The sequence below is a fragment of the Corvus brachyrhynchos genome, unplaced genomic scaffold, assembly GCF_000691975.1.
Source record: "Corvus brachyrhynchos isolate BGI_N302 unplaced genomic scaffold, ASM69197v1 scaffold363, whole genome shotgun sequence".
NCBI lineage: Eukaryota > Metazoa > Chordata > Aves > Passeriformes > Corvidae > Corvus > Corvus brachyrhynchos.
This window is the reverse complement of record NW_008237404.1, coordinates 1,661,289-1,681,143: the sequence shown is the minus strand read 5'-3', so window position 1 is coordinate 1,681,143 and position 19,855 is coordinate 1,661,289. Positions and strand designations below refer to the sequence as shown.

The 19,855-nt window shown below is 36.9% G+C and overlaps 2 protein-coding genes across 2 annotated transcripts in view; both read right to left on the bottom strand.

Moving 5' to 3' along the window:
• The window catches only part of EEF1AKMT1 (eukaryotic translation elongation factor 1 alpha lysine methyltransferase 1), a 169,224-nt gene that overhangs the window by 40,957 nt on the left and 108,412 nt on the right, over positions 1-19,855 (bottom strand). The window lies entirely within an intron of this gene.
• The window catches only part of XPO4 (exportin 4), a 53,190-nt gene that overhangs the window by 19,373 nt on the left and 13,962 nt on the right, over positions 1-19,855 (bottom strand). The window contains exons 4-9 of the mRNA XM_008630988.2: positions 17,692-17,808; positions 16,762-16,915; positions 7,466-7,578; positions 4,883-5,040; positions 4,444-4,618; positions 118-294 (exon numbers count right to left, since the gene is read on the bottom strand). Of these exons, the coding sequence (XP_008629210.1) occupies positions 118-294; positions 4,444-4,618; positions 4,883-5,040; positions 7,466-7,578; positions 16,762-16,915; positions 17,692-17,808 (894 nt within the window). The remainder of the gene's footprint in view (positions 1-117; positions 295-4,443; positions 4,619-4,882; positions 5,041-7,465; positions 7,579-16,761; positions 16,916-17,691; positions 17,809-19,855) is intronic.

The following is a 19,855-nucleotide window of genomic DNA, read 5'->3' as shown; positions in this document are numbered from 1 at the left end:
AAAGTCACAAATGGCAATTCTATACTAGCTGCCTTGAGCTACGTAATATACACACACCAAAGGACATGGGCTAGTTACTGTATGTTATCATCAAAAACTACTACAATGAAGGCTTACCAAATTCCTTGTGCCATCAGGAGCAGCTAGATGGCACTGAATGTAGGAATTAAAGACTTGAACAGCATGTTGGGTAAAGAAACCTTTATGGAAATGTTTATCATCTTGGACCAAAGTAAGCCAAGATTCCAGCAACTTATCATATGCCTCCATATATACCATGTCATCTTTGTCAAGCTGTAAGAGATGGAAAACAAACCAAAAACAAATAAAAAATCTAATTTCTAAACTAAACCAGAGGAACATACTTATATTCATCATTATTTTTCAGATGTTCATGTACTGTTGAAACAAACACAAAAAAACCAGACACAAAACCGATCTAAGGATAGCCAAGAAAATATCAGAGTGAACTGATGGAATGCATTGAAAAGGTCACTGCAGCTTTCATGTCTGCTAAGCTTTAAAAACCTGTCAATGTGTTCAGCTATTTCTCTTCACCTGATATTGCAGATAGATTTATAGGTATTCCACTATTTCTGAAATAGAGAGAAAAGACAATGATTCTCTGTTCCAGAGGAAATCACTGCAAGACTGCAAGTGTTCAAGAAACCTTATTTACAGGTAGCCAGTTTTGATGATGAATCACAACTTCTTGTTCTAGGAACAAACCAAAACCCAATTAATTTGTACAGAATAAGCCTGCAACTCTAATTACTTAGTGCATTTCAACTGATGCTTCTTGGTTTTAATTATTCATGTGCTTCTATATAGTACATAAGTTGCAAAAGGAAATACCTTATCTGAAAAACGAAGTCCTAAGTTGCAGGAAAACTAAAGAATCCAAACAGCAAAGAGGCAATTTATTTTAAAAATATTTTTAATGTAACTATCAACTTTTTGTTTTGATGCAAAAATTGAACGTTTGTAAATACATCCACCTTCAAATAACTTCAGCATGACTGTATAGATAAACAGCCTGCTAAATTTCTTAAGAGGAAATCTTACAGGATGGCTCACAGAAGTTACTCTGAGATAGCAGAGCTTAGTAAAATGGTTCAATGATGAAATAAAGAGATATTAAGGCCTTAATCATGCTCCAGACACAAGAATTCCTGACTTCCAGTGAAGTTACAAACACGGTTGGATAAACAGGCAAGGAAAAGAAAACACTGGCTGGATGACTGATTAAGAGGAAAAATTGATATCACATTGGAAGCATTCCAAGATAGCTCCACAGCATCCTTTTGTAACTGCAATGCTGTCATATTTCCAGAAGTTAAAACAGGGGACATACTGATGCAATTGTGAAAACAAAACCTGAAGATGACAAGGAGAGAGGCAAAATTGTATTCAACACTAACATAAGTCATAAATTTAGGAAGGACACCACAACATGTCTTTCTAAAACTTGGCTAAAGGACACACAAATTTAGAGACAGTCATTCAATCCTGAAGAATTTTGAAACGTACATAATATATGTAAATATATAACTTACATATATGACTTTTAATAATTTTTAATAATTGAGAGCATAAACAAACAGACATGTTTTTATGAACAACAAAATACCCTCAAATATATCCAATTCATTTATTTGAAAAGGTACTAAAGAAGTTAATGCCATGAAGAAAAATTAACACCTGGAGTTATTCTCATAAGCAATCTAGACTAACAAGTGCCTCCATAAAATAAATGCCCAAACAGTAAGAAGATTTTATCCATATTGAACCAATCTGGTTCCAAAGAAACCTTACTAAAAAGTCCCAGTCCTTATTTCAAATTAGCTACAGCTAGGCTACCAAAGATGTCAGGCAGGCAAAGTGCCGTGCTGTCGACTGGGAGCTGAATCATTCTGATGGATCAGAACTCAGATCTTCAGGAGAGGCAAGATAAACCGAGTAAATATAAAGCAAAGATTCTTAATTCCTCCTTATTTCCTCTATGGGAAACAAAAAGAAATTTGGTCCTTCTTCCTTCCTAGCTGTCTGACCCTTTAAAGAAAAAATACTGAAAGTTGGTCAAGCAGCAAGAAGCTGCTAAGAGTTGGAAGCACAGCAAGGGGACTAAATTCAGAATGGTCTCTGTCATCACATGGTATTTTTAAAAATATCACTAAACAGGAACAGCACATTAATATTTGTTTTGAGAAAAAGAAGCCTTTGATACAATTTTTATTTGACTTCTCATCCAACATCCTGTTCATACTCTTCACTAATTCAGGTGGATTATTTGATTCTACTTCTGCATAAGCATTAAGTGTTGAGCATGGCAGAGCATAGCTGTGGATGAGCATCTTCTCACACACCCAGTGCCATTAAAGGCAGAGATTACTGGTCCACCTTGCCCCATAAACTAACCCTCAGCACTGCTGAAGCTTACTGCCCTCTGTCCACCAGTGTAGCTGCTCAGGCAAATGTTTCAACCTCCTTCAGCTGATCTCCCCAACCCCAACGAGCAGGTTAAAGCAAAAGAAGCATTTGAACATAATGTTTGGATTGTGGAGTTTTTCCCGTGGTTGAAAATCAGTATTAGATGCTTTGCAGTGGTTTGCATATTTTGATTCAGGACCTCCATATTTTGACAGTTTTCATAGTAGGTCTTCCCCGTCAGGCACAAGAAGCCCCCCTAGCTGTTTCTGCCATGTTCACATGGTAAGTTCTGCTGGCATATGAAGAAGCAGAAATATGGGGAAAACAGCTTTACCAACCAGCAAAGCTTAAGGAGTACACCCGCCTGTGTTCTGCTGCATTTTGTATTTCTGAAAAGCTCCAGCAATATTACCTGAGGATTCTACTGAGCTCAACACACAGAGTATTTTATCTATCAGAAAGCTCTTCATTACAGACAGCACATGAGCTCACAGAAAGTATCACTGCACGCATTCTAAAAGAAACTTGGGGAATACATTAGCTGTGGCTAGGACATTCCTCAGCCAAAAGATTGTTTTCAGGGATGCAAAGTAGTACTTCTACAGGCACAGCACGCTGTATCATTGCACCAGACAGTGGTACAAGTTAGTGTAAGCTCTTGCTGAGAGATTAAGTGTTTTAAATGGCACCATGTTAAGCGCTGTTTTCATTAAACATGATTGTGTATTCCAGTTCTCAAGTAACAAGACGCTCCCTTTAGTTCCTTTGAATTTAAATGATAGCTGCCTATGGTTTTGCTGAATCTTATAAAGGCTTCAGGAGCATTTCTAGATGTATTGGTGAGCACCAGAATACATATTCAATATTCTACTAGAAAACCTCAAAAGCATACAAACTTTGACCAGTGAGGTTTGGAAAGGAGCTGTATTTTAGATTCTAAATTTAAACACCAATTTTTTGGTTAAGAAATGAAAAAAATGAAAAGTGTAAGTTAAGCACTTAATATAATAAATATAATAAATTTTAACCTTGCAGTGAAGACACATCTAATGTTCTTCAATGCATGCTAATTAATACACCTGTGCTCTCTGGTAAAGAAACACATCCATCAACTTTGTAACTAAATACTTCTACAATTATTTTCAAACTCAGGTAAATAACCTGTTACTACACCAAACTGTCAAAACAGAAAAAAAAAAAATCATACTTTCTTATGATAGTGGGGAAATATTGGCTAGTATTTTGATAGTCTCATTTTAAATCTACAGCCACTGCACATAAATAGCTTAAGTGCAAGATTACTCACCTTAATTCTTACTTTTTTTTTTCCTTAAACTATGTGTCCTTGGTAGTTTTTATTTCCAATGCAACTTTTAGGAGCAGAACACTTGGGCTTTGCCAACTGCTCTTTAATGTTACAACCAAAGTTTGAAAGAAAAAAATCCTCTTAATTCCTGTGCTAGATTTGTATGGACAATTACCATTTGAACTGTGTCAGCAACGAAGGGATGATCTGAACAGCTCAGAAGTATGATGTTAACAACAGACCTTAATGGCTACATTCACTTAAAACAGAAACTCCTGACTCAGAACTCTAGGCAGCAGTTAAGTTACAGTCTGTCCATATGTTCATGTAGTCATTTTAAACTTTCAGGACTGCAGCTTGTTCACTATCTACAACAGTTTCCAGAGGAGTCCTACAACAGCAAGTCAGCAATACTTAAAGCTTTAATATTTTAAATGAATCCATTCACTTAAAATTAAAAACTTAAGAGGTGTTTTAAATCAAAACAAAGTCTGAAACAAAGTCTGAAAGATGCACGCAGTGTGTAATTACGTTCATTACGTTGTGTGAAATAAAAAGAAAATCCTCTCATATGTGATTTCAGAAATACCTGAAACCACTGAATTCACAACAGTTATTAACAAAATACCTGAATTCTCATGTCACTTATGCTTATCACAAATAGAAGCAAAAAAGGCTACCCATTTTTTTTGAGAGCAGTTACTTACCACTTCTTCCAAGGCAGCACTTCTTCCAAAAGAACAGGTGAGGTGTGCGAGGCAGTTAACAAATGAAGAGAAAAGTTCATTTGGAATGGCCGTTAAAATATTGCGAGGAAATACAGTTATCAGATTGCTGATAATACTGGAAATTCCCACTGCTTCAGAGTCTTCTATTTCAATTCTATAGATAGAAATAGCAGGTTTTTGCCATTAAGAAAATTGCTAAAAGGGAATTGGTTTTGTTGATACACATTCAATCAATAAATCTATTTCATAATAAGCCCCACCTACTTTAAACTACTCTTTCTCAATTTAAGCAATCCAACAGTAAGCACAAATTATATCCAGAAATAAGCAAGCCATACCACTTCTCCACACAGATATGCTACAGTCCAAACTAAAGATTAAAAGATGCCATCTAAATTTAGAGAGCAGGCATACATACCCATTGATAGTATTCAGTAATCCCTCAATGAAGTGTGCCAGGTAATCAACTTGTGAACCTTCATCAGGAAAGACTGGCCCATGCAAAGACGCCAGCTGTGCCAGGCACTGTAATGAATCTTGGGCCATATCTGTATCTTCTCTGATTTTTCTATGTACCTTTCAGGAAGTGAGGTAGTTAATAATACATGAAAACAGGGTGTTCTTACAACAGTCACATGGCTCTCAATCCAAAAGAGCACACACCAAAAAAAGCTTACTATAACTTCCATTCAGTCTGAAATACAAGGGTTTCTGCAACTCCCTAAACCATGGCAAACATCAAGATCGTGACTCAGCTCACACAATCTCAAGCCTTGAATTAACTCACTGAAACAAACATTTAGTTAAGGCTCATCAACATGTTGAAAATTGAACTGTCTATTGAATGTTATGTCTTAAAGAGAGAAACAGATGCCAGTCAGTCAGACATGCTGCTCCTTCTAAAAACAGCAATAATGACAGTCATCTCTATTATGCTAACTATGCCTGGGCTATACAGTCTTGCTAAAGTTAGTCAACAAGTTCAATCAAGATTATATAGATGCTTCTTTAGCAGAGGTAAACACTGAAGACATATACAAAAATGAATGCATCACTTCCTTGGCAACACCCTTATATTATACAAGGCCAACAGTAATCTTCCTCTATTTGTGCAAACTCTTATGTCATCATTTTTGTCATTGAGACTTTCTACATTTGAATCTTACTATTTCAGTAAACATATTCTCACTCCTTATTTTAATCAGTCAAGTATGGATTTAAATAATTTTTTTAGGCTCATGCCTATTTATTCACAGAAGATTTATTGAATAAATAAACAAAAAAATATAAAGTAACTTTTTCACCCAGAAGCAAAATTTAGCTAAATTATTTCAGCAATATTATACCAAAAACTACATTAAAACACTAACCATTCCTCTGTGGTGTTACAGTTGCAAGTTCACCTAACTCATAACTAGTTGGATTAGCTGCACAGTTAATCCCTGAAAGATCAAACTAGCAGGAAAAACAAACCCTGCAACAGAAATACCCCTCCTAATATATGTCCCACATGAGGCTGAGATTAGAAATGAAGGCGCTCATTCTAACATAGCAGTCCTGCCTGCCAACTTTTGCAAGGTTATTAAAATTTCTCAGATCACATAAATGAATAAAAATTATTACCATTTACTTACATTACTTCAAACAGCAAACTACTGCTGCAAGCCTCAACCATTGCAAATCAGGAATCTAAAACCAGAACTGACAGCATACTGCCCTGGCTAGTGTTCATTCAAAAATAATGGAATACAGGCAAGCCTTTGTTACTATTAAGTAAAACATAAATGTATTAAAACAAATCTGCATATTATTAAAAGTATTTTTCTTATCACAAATAAGTAATTGTAAACCAATCAAGGAAACAGATATGCAACTCTGACAACTTCATACTGTTAAACAAAGAAGGGTTAACATGTAAGCCAAAAAGTTATTTGCATGTGGAGATTCACAGCTGACAGTAGCAACTGTCTGGATAGTCTAGACAGCTGTTCAGATTGTGTGTAGCTGCTGAGAGTTCTGCCAGTGATTTTTTTTTACCTTTTCAAAACTGCTGGATAAACTTGCAGTAAAAAATATAAAAATAAAAATTTAAATTTATCAAAAATCCTATCAAGTAAGGACATATATCCAAACACATACTGTCAAGCAGCACTGGAGAGTTACATCTACACTGTATTATAACAACTTCGTCCAAGTTTTGAGCACATTTCTCTGCTTTGCAAAAATGAAAAAAAACCTGAGAATGCTGAATTCTCAGATCCCAAGAGATGTAACCTAAGTCAAATTGCATAGCAAATGAATTTATAAGCCAATATATGTTGCTGCTGCAGTAAGTCCTGGCTGAGCAATGACTACAAACTTCTCCCAACAGCTGTAAAAATAAAACAACACAAGTTCTATCCATTTTTAATATTGTGGGGCTTTTAAGTTACAGAAATTGAATATTACGTTCGCCCAACACTACCTCTTCCACAGCCCTCCTGACTTACTCCATTTTAACTTGCATGGATTTCCTTTGTGCTGAGAAAAGTGATGCAGAATTCTGTATGCTGAAACTGGCTAGAAAACTACAACTACATGACTTATTTTCAGCTGTTCTGTTGAGCAAATGCTATAACATCAGCGAACACATACTGTTCGTTTGATCTTTTCTGAGAGCCGTTACACCTTATCTGAAAGAGTCACTACTCTTCTATTGCTCATCGTGCTTTGTTTTGCCTGACGAGTACATGCCCAGAAGTATTAAATGTATAAAAGTTTAGATAACTACAAGCCTTTTTCTGTTGCTAGTAGTCATCAATTTAAAGCAATTAATAGGCAAAATACATATTCAGTACCCTATGAAAAAGACAATACTTCTGTCTGCTTCAATAAGCAAGGTGAAGTGAACAGAATCAGTCCTACCTGATGCAAAAGGAAGAGTCCGACAATACAGTTTTAGAACAGGAAGGAGCTGCTTTCCCTGTGGTCTGGACTATGAAAGTTGAAGAAAGAAACTTACTGTAAAGAAAAGCTCCATAACTCTGCTGTCCAGGAGGGTCTCGCGCCAGGATTCTGTTGGCTTTAGCATCACATTTTGTGAGGATTCAAACATAGCTATATAATGTCTGCCCAGTTATCTGGTGTCAAGGTCAACAATAACATTCCTACTTGGCTTTTAAAAAATCCTAGATACAACAGGATCCATTCAGAAAGAATGTAATGGAAACAAACTTTAAGCCTCTTCACATACACAGCATAATTCATGCATGAGGCCAAGGAATAAAAGGTATTAAGTATTGAAAAAAAGAATGCTCCAGGAATGTTAGATAACAGTTTGATCGTAATTATGAGACATACCATAGTGATACGATCACTTTGATAACCAGGGTGTCTAATGTGACACAGCGAGAAGGGAAAAAAGCAACCGCAATTAACAGGTGTTAAAATTTATGCAAAATAGAAAATAATTTTCTAAAAAATTTTCCTGGCAGCTTTTAAAAAGTCCTTACCATAGCTAAAGATAGCTCATTGAAATCTATATCTTATTTTTCTAAATAGCCAGATATGTGTCACAGAATGCAGATATGTTAGCCCTGCATTAATCTACATTTTCTAATTACACTGAGAAGAACAAAAGCACAAGTCAGCACAAGGCATTGTCATATTAAACATGTTTGTGAGAGACGCCTATGAAAAATGTGCAGGCTGTAAAGACAATTTTGCTACACTCATTTCAGCTCCCACCACGCATAACTTAATTTACAAAATTCTGCAAATGTTCTAGTACAGAAAAAACAGAGACATGAGCAAAAACATTTAAACAAACAGGTTCAATTCTTTGTCAGTCTGATCACACAACAGTTTTTATCAAAAATTTTTGGAAGTACTTCCCTTTGTGACACCACCCATTTCAAGTAATAGTTGCTAAGTTAAAGCAGTTTTACTAATGTTTTATTTGTCTTTCTTAAACCCAGATTATCCTCTTTGATCCCTTTCTAACCCAACCATCAGAGTAAGTAACAGCATGTTCAGCTGCACATAATTTACTTACTGGTAATGAACGGCATTACCTTTTGTACTGTAAGTAACCCAGTGCGATAAAAAAAGTGTGTAAGAAACTAATTCTATGTCTAGAAGCACATAAATTTTACAATGGTATTGTTCAAAACAGTAGACCCCATAACTGTTGATGGGTTTTGTTTAAGGGAACAATATTTAAAACAAGCACGTAGTTTAGTATGAAAAATTGTGTCACAAAGCAGGATGCACGGTTTCAGTTTATTTATACTTGTCTTCTGAGTTTTGCCACAAAACAAAATTCCTAACGACACTGTGCAAAACCATATTCCAAAAAAGGGACTTCTTCCACAGTACAGTACCAAGTGGACCTTCACTGGTGGTATGTGCCCAGGACTGTTGTCAGCACCTTACGCTGCGTAAGAACAATCAGGGGTTTTCACATTAGTGCAAAATAAAGCCAGTTTCACAATTTTCAAAATTATCAATGTATGTTGAGCTATACCAGATCTGCATTATTTCAGATGGTGAAAAACTAAAAGTCACAGAATTTTCTACTTTACTTCCATCTGAAATACTGATGCAATTTAATTGATCAAATATGCTTTGGTTCTACCCACTTAAAAAAAAAAAAGTGCATGAAATTATCACACGCAAGCATCCTTTATCAGGAGTAATATTCTAAATAAAAACTAATTTTATCTGGCAAATTAAGCTATGCCTTTTTTCCTTTCCATTTAGAATGTTTTAGTCAAAATGGTATTTTAAAATTGTTTACTTACAAGAACGTCCTTTGCTGTGACTCTCCAATAAGCTATTGTCTTCCCACAATATGTCCAAGCCAATCATAAACACATTATCGGTCTCTGAAAATGAATTTACTCTTCGCTAGGTTGAGTCTATGAGGGGACCAGCTACAAAATGCTTTTCACATGGAATGAAAGAAGCGCTAGTTTGCTGTCACTATTTTAACAAGACTCACTATTCAGCAGCCCTATCCTGTTATTTTTAGTCCTGTTTCTATGCTAATGGTCCAATGACACATCTGACAACAGGCAATTTGTGGGTAAAATATCTGTTCACTGAACACTACAAATTTTGACTCCACCTATCATGGAGATCTGCACCCGTTTTCCATCGTGTGCTAAATGTACGCAAACATTAGCAGAAACTGGCTTTGGACATGCTTACTGCCATGAAGTACCCCAGCTTATGTTGTGCTATGGTTTGGTCTTAGTAACAGCAGTCTAGCTATGCCAAACCTGAAAAAAATTGCACTAAATTACCTTGTACATGGGTGTACACAGGACAAATGCACTCTTCATCACCCAAAATTAACTTACTTCTCAAAACTTACAAAGGAAAAAAAAGTACAGAACAAGCATAACACCTTTTTTCTAAGCACTCAAGCTTATGATTTAGACTTACAACATAGATTTATGATAAGCATAGATTAATCTACTATGACATCCTGGACAGTTTGCGGGTTTTTTTGTTTCTAAAATGAAAAACAATTGTAAACCACTTCTGGTAATAATACAAATGTTTCTAACACTCCCAGGTCTACTGAGCAATGGCTAACTCTTAATACAATTCACTTTGAATGATATGGAAATCCAGGCTAACAAACAGCTACCAGAAGCATGTCAATGTTTCACCCATTTGGCAAGACTTAGGACACTGATTCCTTCAGACACTGGAATCTTCTGCATGAATCAGATTATTCAGTGATGTGAACCAAACTCTATTAAAAAGCATAAGAATATAATTAGATGCCTTCATGTATGATAAGGCTCATATGCTGGCTATTAGTGCCTAGACAGGAAGAGGAGAAGACCATAATGTTAAAGAAGACTCTATTTATGCATGTAGACATTAGCTCTATGCTTGGTTTTGTTTCATGAGCTGGAGAAATAAGAGTAGTATTTTATACATTATAAATTTTTTATTTTAAAACTGACTTAGAAAAAAAAGTTTGAGGTTTTATGTGTTTCTTGGAGGAGCATCTAAAGCAACAAAAATAAAAGACCAACAAATGCGTAGTTTTCCTCTCACTCATAGCCTCTGTCCCAGGAAGGGACTGATAGGTGAAGATGAATATCAAAATATTTCATTTCCACAAAGAAGTAAGTTTGGAACTCAAAAATCAAAGCTGAGATTTCTTCTACTAGAACCCCATCCATAAGTTTGTGCACAGAAGTTAAAAAAAAAAAAAAAAAAAATCTCAGAAATGGAAGAAAAAATCCTGAAGTGTTAAGGTCTGAATATCTTTCTTAAAAGTTATTCTAATCACTTTACTTCTGTTGTTTGAAATATTTCTGGACAACTTTGTGCCAGTCACAGACTTGCATTTTAAAAATAAAAAACTGCCTTAGAAAGTTACCTGCCCTCCAGTGATATGTTAAATACTGATTTTATCTGGATTTTTAAGACCTCCTCTGGCTTCCTAGCTAGTGAGCCAAGCACATGGGATGAGTCTAAGGAGCAACCGCCTAAAACTGCTGCAGAGGATTGCTGCCCCCTATAGAGAAATCCTTCACAGACCTTTCCATACCTCATACTCTCAGCAAATACATCCAGCAACCAGGGCAAGGAGCATATGCTTAAATGTTATTAAACACAAGTAGTCTTAACAGTCACGAGAATGAAACAATACTTTGTGATGGAGACACTGGACTCAGATTGCAGGAACAGGAGTAGGAAGTGTAGGAACACCCAAGCTAATTTTAAACCCTGCCGATTCCAGAGCCATGCCAGTTCCAAGGCTCATGACCACCCATATGGATTCTGCAGCTCTTGGTACATTCTGCTGCTATGGTTATGCAGCTTATGGTATGCAAGCTGATCACTTCCAGCCTAACTTGCACTTAAAGCACCTGTGCACAAGTGGCTGCCACACAGATGTGGCTTAGGAGTCACACCTTTCCACCACACACCAGCTGCCATCCAGGGTGTTGTGACCATCGCTGCAAAACTGGAAAAGTAAAACCACTGGGGCAAGAGTGCACAATATCCGCTCCCTTTCATAAAAAAGGTCATTCCTGGTCTCTTTTCCTCTTCTGATATTCATGCTTTTAAGATGTTCCTACATTGCAAACTGATTACAGAATTCATTCAGGAAAACCAAAATGATGAAAGACTAATTGTTAAAAAGTTCAACATCGAAACAAATATGTTTAGTGCAATTATGACAGAATTCAGGAGATCTGCCAATCTTCTTGGGTTTGCCCAAAGTCATCTTAAAAAGTTGCTAGAAAGGATTGACAAGAAAACACATAGTGCCCTAGAAATAATTTCTAAACATCAGGGATTTCAAAGTCAGGTCAGTTTTCACCTAAAAGTGATAGGTGATAAAAGTCTGATAAGAGTAAAATGCAGCTCTCTTAAATACAGCTATTTCATTTACATTGAATGAAATGTACAGTGTACAGTTATATTGACTTTTGCTCTGTATCCCAAACAATAGACAGGATAGTGGCCCAATGCTTCATTTCTCAGATAAAAACAGACTGCTGCAGTAAATTCAGGATAATTCCAGGCTGCTAACAAACACAAAGGCCTATGGAAAGCGCCCATGCTGCTGAAGAAATCTGTGTTGTCACTCCTTTGTACAGGTAGAATAATGTCTGTAGTTGTGCAACAAATCAAACCAGGGGCCACAACCTGCTAAAAAACCCCACATTTTCAGCCAGGTGGTTCCCTGCTCAGCATCATGCTCATGGGAGATGATAAGGCAGGATGCTTTTTCAGCAGCAATGCCAACTTGAATCATTCCTCAAAACCAACCTTGAATGCTCTGTGTGGTTTTCACGCACTCCCATTATGCACAACAGATGCTACCAATCTGGGTTGGACTGAGTTCAAATCTTGAAAGTCTGCAGAACTACATGGTTCACAGAACCTTCCAGACAGGTGTCTCATTCTGGCCTGAGGTTTAAAAGACCTTTTGAAACAGAGATATGATGAGCTTTCTTCCTTTAACTGCGTGGCCAAGGAACACAAAAATGTTCAGATCAGACAAAAACTTCAGTCAGTTCATACAACTGCCGTGGCACCATCAATTCCAATGGAACAGCAATGATGTGTATTAGTAGAGTGCAAACCACTAGGTGCAAACCACATAACCTGCATTTTAAATCCCCTATTCTACATTCACTTGAAAATTTGCCAGCTTGCCTCCAAGCAAGTACAGGCACTAAAGAACTAAGGCTCAAGTATCTCTTTATTCATATACTGTAATCCATACATTGAAGAATAAGGGATAAGTACTTCTATGACAGCTTCTAATGACAGATAATAGACATCTTTCTGTAGATGGGAGACAGCTGGACACAATTCTAATGTTCTGTTAAAGAACTTTTATGTTTGAGGACATTCAGTCAAAGTCCACTAGAATATGGCTACCAGGAACAGAAAAATCCCAAAGTCAAGACGACGACAGAAATATCTCTGGAAGTAAAATGATAAAAATTATAATTCTATCCTCACTTCACAGGATGTGTATGTCCATGCCAATGTGCATTAAAGCCCAACAACATTCAGCTTCTTAACTGGACACTTTGGGTACTCACAATGTACTAAAAGTCAGATGCTTGAAGGACCTTTTGTAAAAGAGAGGGCCGTACTTTTTAGTATTGATCAACTGTACTTCCTTAATTAGTCAAAACATTCATTTAAGAAAAGATGCAGTTAAAACTAGTTCCATCAGAGTAAATAACATTTAACAATACTGTAACAGCACTGAAAAAAGAAACTGTACAGAAGCCAACATGCCACAAGATACTATCTCTGAAGCATCCACAAACACCGGGTAAACTAATATCTCAAGGTGGCAGATAAAAATAACAATAGATGATTGTTGGAAAATGAAATGGGAGAAACTGCACATTACTGAAGGGAGGTTTCCTAGGTCACTGTGCCATGTCCGTCCTACTGCAGGCACTACATCCCAAGATAATTTAAAAATACTGAGCTCCAATTTGAAATTAGGTAGGTGACAGAGCTTCTTCTTTTGTTGCTCCAATGAGGTGGGTATTCCAGAATGCATCTTTCATGGTAGCAATAGACAATGCAGACTTACTGCAACTTTTCTTGCAATTGGTGGCAACACTGTCCAAGACTGCATTTAACAACGCAACACTTATCAAGTTTTCCTATAACAGCACAGAACTCTTGAGAAGTGGTATGTTTTGATCCAATTCTAACAGCTTGGGGATTTGAAGGTGCCACTTTGCAGTAGTCACAATGTGCCACTTCGCAATAGTCACCATACGGTTAATGCACTTTTATGTTACTTCTCCTTTTTGGAGATACAAGGATCTTGCCAAAGATTACATAAATATGCTGCAGATTACTGTGATGCTGCAGGAAATACTGAGAATCGATACTATCTTGCCAGGGGAAATACCAACTGAAGGGAAAAAGTTGTATCTGAGAATACAATGGATCATTTTACTCCATGCTTCAAGTATTAAATTTATGCCCATTGCTTCAGCATATGTACTGTCAAGATTTAGAAAGAGGACACCAAAAGGACTTTAACCAATCAATCAACACAGCAATTCTTACATTCTTACATAATGTGCTATCTATTTAGAAACTACAGCCAAGCTAAGTTTCACTGCCCATGAGCTGACAATCAACAGTTAAACAGGTCATCTTAAGGAAAAGATTTATGCCACAATACAATCAACATGGCACTGTAAACCCCAATAGTTACTGAATATTTGGCAGCTAAGGCCAGCTTTTCTCAAGGATGACTGAAGATGGTCCAACTTCTCTGAAAACAGGTTGATACATAAAGAAAGAAGACGCAAGCTGGTGCTGTAATTCTTACAGCAAAATGAAACATCCAATGGTAGAAAACAAAAAGACAGTATCAGGTGGATCAGAAATTACAAAAATATTTGAAATGGATCCATCAAGAGCACTTAGGTCCGTCCAGCTTCCAGAAATGGCCAGAACCTGCTTAAGAGCTGTAGTATCTAAAGGCCAAATAGCAGAAAACGATTAACCTTAAGCAGTAGTACGGCTTGCTTTGCTATTTCTAGTAACATTTATTTACTAGCACCTAAATCACTTCATATTATATAGACGTATAAAGGAAAGCTGGAATTCCAAGACTCCATAGGTTGCATGTATCTATCAATCTATCCATATGGCTCCACCAGTGCAAAGACTAGGACAAAGAGCTCATGAAGAATTACAGCCTTCACTTTCAAACTATTCTAAGATCCCAGACACACCTACAGGTTAGAAGTGATTAAGAGCAGCACTGCAGAGAAGCACTCAAGGGTGATGGTTGATGAAAGACTCAACATGAGCCAACAACGTGCACTTACAGCCCAGAAGGACAACTGCCTCCTGGGCTGAACCAAAAGGTTGAAGGAGGTGATTTCTCCCTGTGCTTGGCTCTTGTGAGACCCCACCTGGAGTACTGACTACAGTTCTGGTGTCCCCAACATAAGAAGGACACAGAACTGTTGGAGTAAGTCCAGAGGAGGCCATGCAGCTGGTAAGAGGACTGAAGCACCTCCCCTATGAAGACAGGTTGAGAAAGTTGGGGCTGTTGAGCCCGCAGAAGAGAAGGTTGTGTGGAGGCCTCACAGCAACCTCCCAGCGTCTGAAGGGGGCCTACAGGGAAGCTGGAGAGGGATTCTTTGTCAGGAACTGCATGACAGGACAAGGAGTAATGGGCACAAACTGAGAGGAAATTCAGGTTAGATAGTAGGAAGAAGTTCCTTATTGTGAGGATGGTGAGGCATGGGAACAGGTTGCCCAGTTAAGCTGTGGATGCCCCAACCCTGGAAGTGTTCAAGGCCAGGTTGGATGGGGCTCTGAGCAGCCTGGTGAAGGTGTCCCTGCCCATGGCAGGGGGGTTGGAAATGGATGATCTTTAAGGTCCCTTCCAAGCCCTTAACATTCTTTGATTTTGTATTTAAGACTACATCAGAAGTTTGTGCAGAGGCAGACTAAAATTCAGATGGAACCACCACTGCACAATACAAGAGCGTTTTCTTTCTATTTCAAATCCCAAATCCACTTCCAAAGTGCAGTAATTTGACTACAGTCTCCATCTTACAGGCACATGGGCTAAATTCCTCTCTGAACCCCTGCCAAACCACTTCAGGGACGATAGAAGTGGGATATTGACTTTTAATTCACAGAACCTTTCTTAAAGCCAATATAACTGGCATTCTGCTTTACAGATGTGAACCAAGGAATATCCAGTTTCAAATAAATTTACTTTTGCTGCCTGCTGCATAATGAACAGACTAAAAGAAAACAAAAATACACAGATATCACCTTCTGACTGTCACACCAGGAAAGCAAAAAAAAAATCCTTCACAGTGGATTTGAGAGCAACATCAAGATTCCTGCAGTATGTATAACTTGGTAGCAATTTCAAAAGTTTTAGGAAAAAAGTTTATAAACCAGCTTAAAAATTTGGCTCTTGGGAAGTTTGCTGAGCTTCTTAAAGGCAGTCTGGCTATTAAAACAGATACTATAATGATTTACCAGACATGCTGTCTAAAACCTCTATTAAATACAGAGTATTATTGAGTATTTCTACAATATTTGTCTAGCCTAAACATTTTTATATCTTTTTTTCTTCTCTCCTTCACTAAGACCCTTTCTCTTTCTGATTCCCATTTCCTTCTCTACTTTCCACTCCACCTTTCTCTGGACTAATGATCAGCATATATCTCAAAAATATCAAAACAGAAGCAATGGCACCTGTGTAAAATGAAGTTGACATTTCTTTTCTCTGCTACCAAATACTTTTTTCAGACTGAAGAGACTCTATTCTGTGTTCTAGTATATACCATGTTGTTTTGAGGGGAGTTGGTTGAACATGCATATTCCTACATGATGGGGCATTTTGTCTGTCCCTACCTCTTCTCTGAGGGAGAGAAGTAGGACAGATCAGGCCTCTGCATAAAAATTTATCAGGGCTTAGACTCTTCCTCATATGGTTCTACACTGAAGTAGCAAATTACATGTTTCCTGTTCCCTGCACCAACCAGACAGACCATCAACCTGTAAAACGGGGGTGCTCTGTTTTCTCTTTTATGTAAAATACTTTTAAACTTTAATGAAGAACAGCAGCTTCCATATGTAAGCATCTCTTAGTAAGCATGGTGGAGACAAAAAGCACTAATGGAAGGAAACATAAATCAAGGACTAAACTTAAAAGTTTATACGTTTTATGGTTTACTCTCCTTACAAAGACTTTACTCATCACCCAAGAAGTGACGCAAGTCAAGGGAAAAAAAGGGCCTGACATGAAAAGGATATAATTTGGAGGAAGGAAGTTCCAGCTTAAGACCTGATTGGCTAGTGCAAGATAACGCTGAAACACTGAAGACATCTGAGCATTGAGGTTTTCACGTCTGCTGAATTCCTGAAGTACCTCTACTGTGAGCATGAAGATCTGCCGCAGATCGTCCTCCTACAGTCAGGACGAACACAATACATTCAGTATCTCAGACATTTAGAAACGTTGATCAACAAGAAATACTTTTCCAAAGAGAAAAAAAATTTCCAGCTTCACCCTATTTTTCATTAAAATACAGAAAATACTCTGAAATTGTGAGAACCCCCCTTTTGTCAAAATTAATTGACTACGTTTGCAAAGACTATGAAAAAATCCTCCCATAAATACTAGTCGTTAAAAGATAAAAAACCAATATGTTTTTAATAAGTGGTGGAGAAAAGAGTTGGTCTTTGGCATGAAAAAAAGTTGGTAATTTGTTCCACAACAGTCAGTTTAAAGCAATGCCTTCACAAAAACATTTCTGACTGGCCAAACAATACATCTGAGACAACCAGACTACACCATCTGCAATAATATTTTTAAATACATACATAGCTCTCCTTGGCTTTAAACCAAAGCTATATTTAAGACTATCATTGTTCCACAGAGTATTCGTTTTGTTTGCAATTGGTAGCCAAGGAATTAAAGAGTCCAACAGCATAAAGATCTGTAGCTCTACATTCATAAAATGAGCACAAAGGGGTTGCACCTTTTTGATACAAGTTTTTAAAAAATACATTATCAATTTTCCTGAAGTAGCCAGTATCTGCATTATTTTCAGTATCTGGCCTTTTAAATGATTTTAGGCAAACAGTGTACCTGACTGCACCTGCAACAACAAAGTATTTCAGCTTCTCAATGTTTAAATTCTAGAAAGAGAGGTAGCATATATCAATACAGAACTAGTTTACCTGAAATATACGTTTACAGTTACCATGGAACTCCATGCTTAGTCCAATGTTGCTGGTTTTACTTGAACTTGAGAACTCGCTCAACAACGCCGTTAGAATGGAACAGGCCAAAGTTTGCTATAAAAAAAATAAGGGGGAATAATATAACTAAAAGGTGTCCAATAATGCAATAGCACCTACAGTGTCCTTCATTTTTCTATTAGCATTTTAATACAACTATTACTTCAGTTCCATCTAACACAAACTAGAACAAGGCAAACTTTCAGGAAAATAGATTACTGGATGAACCATTTCTGGAATCATCAGGGCTCCATCCTTAAAAAAGAAATTCGAGTATTTGAGCAATATAGAAGCTGGTACCTGTGTGATCATCACTACAAATAGAAACCAACTTACTGCAAACCATTTCCCAGCCTTTCCATTTACCTTCTCTCCCTGTGCACAGGCCTTTACAGTTATTAGTTTCAGGTAAGATTCATTTTCCACTTATTTCTATTTATCTAACAGTTCAGGTCGCTCTGGAGGTTTTTTTGGCCCTTCTTTGCATTTGCTACACTTACCATGTTGGTATTTGATCATGATTAACTTTATAGCAACAAAAGTGATACAAGTTTGTCAAAAACAACACCTGCAATAACACTCTCCACTACATCTTTTCCCTCTCTCCCCATCAAAAAAATTAGAAGAGGAATCCACAGAAAGCTCGAATGCTTGAAAGGTCTTGGATATCTCCCTCCAAAGCACCACATCCACAAGCCTCAGAAATAACCCTTAAAACTACTCTATTAAAATTATGTCTCTGAAGAGATATAAAAATTGGTGAGAAAAAGGCATATGTTAATTTTAGAGACACAGATTCATGAAGACTGAAGGTTTAAGTATCTTTTTCATTCTCAAAATTGAAGATAAGGTAAATGAAACGCTTATCTAAAATACAACTTAAAAGCCAACTTTGTTGTTTCTTGAAATATAAAAAAAAGCTTTTTTTCCTGATGCCAAAGTCCAGAAACCATCATCACCAGTTTTAATATCTTTTAACTGATCCCTGCACACAAAGAGGAGTAAGTATTGCACAGTGGAGATGCAAGTAGTACTTCAGACTTGTGCTGTACACTACTGTAACAAGCAGAATAGAAAGTGTATACTGCTGAAATGAAAAGACTTTTTGTTAAAGAGATGTTCTTTACAAAAAACTCCAAAATTACTGGCTATCCTCCCAGACTTTTTGGAGCCAAGGTGCCAGGCATGGACAGAGGGATAGGAATTGTTAAAGGGTCATGCATGCCAGCAAGTGTCCAGGGGTTAAACAGAAATATGCACACTACCTCTGAACACCCGAAAGATTAAAGTGGAGATGATACTATTTATGCAAGCTCATACAACAGCTGAGACCAGTGCCATCCACCCACCAACTGCAACATCTTTGTTCAGAAATGCCTCTGAAGTCAGTACCTTGACCCCCCCAGACAACTAGTTATCTTAGTCAGTGTACACTAAATTAACATTCTTATTCACTAAATAAGTTCCAGACAGATCAAACATAGTGGCTTTGTGATAATACACAGGTTTTCTCTTCCACTATGCAGTAAAGCTGTGTAAGTACAGCAGACCAGCATATTGCTGATCAGTTGCTAAGTAAAAGCTTTCCCATTTTAAAGAAATTATTTGTTTCAAGTGCACTATTTCTCATTTACAATCAGCTCTGTCAAACAACATATATGACTAAAGAAGCACTTAGACAGTGAAAACCAGCATCACAATTTAAACTACTCCAGTAAAAGTGCAACTTTGTCACTTCTATACTAGAAGTATTTCTATATTAGCTCAAACATCTCAGTATTTTATTTCCAAATTTTATTTATTTTTTATTTAATTTAGTTCCAAAATTTTATTTATTTCTGTGCAAGGTATTTTTTTAGTTAGAAGAAATACAGATTTGATCTAATACCAAAAAAATCAGTATAGGCTAGTATTGAGTTTTAAATCCAACACTAAAAGTTCCATATGAAAAGAATTAACCTGGATTTTTAAAAAAGAAGACAAAAAAAAACCAACTAAAAAAACCCCTCAGGTTTGACTTCAGGACAATGCTTCAGATAAGACTACATGTTTTAAAGAAATAAGGCAGAGTTTTCTCACGTGACTCTCTAAATAGTTTAAAACA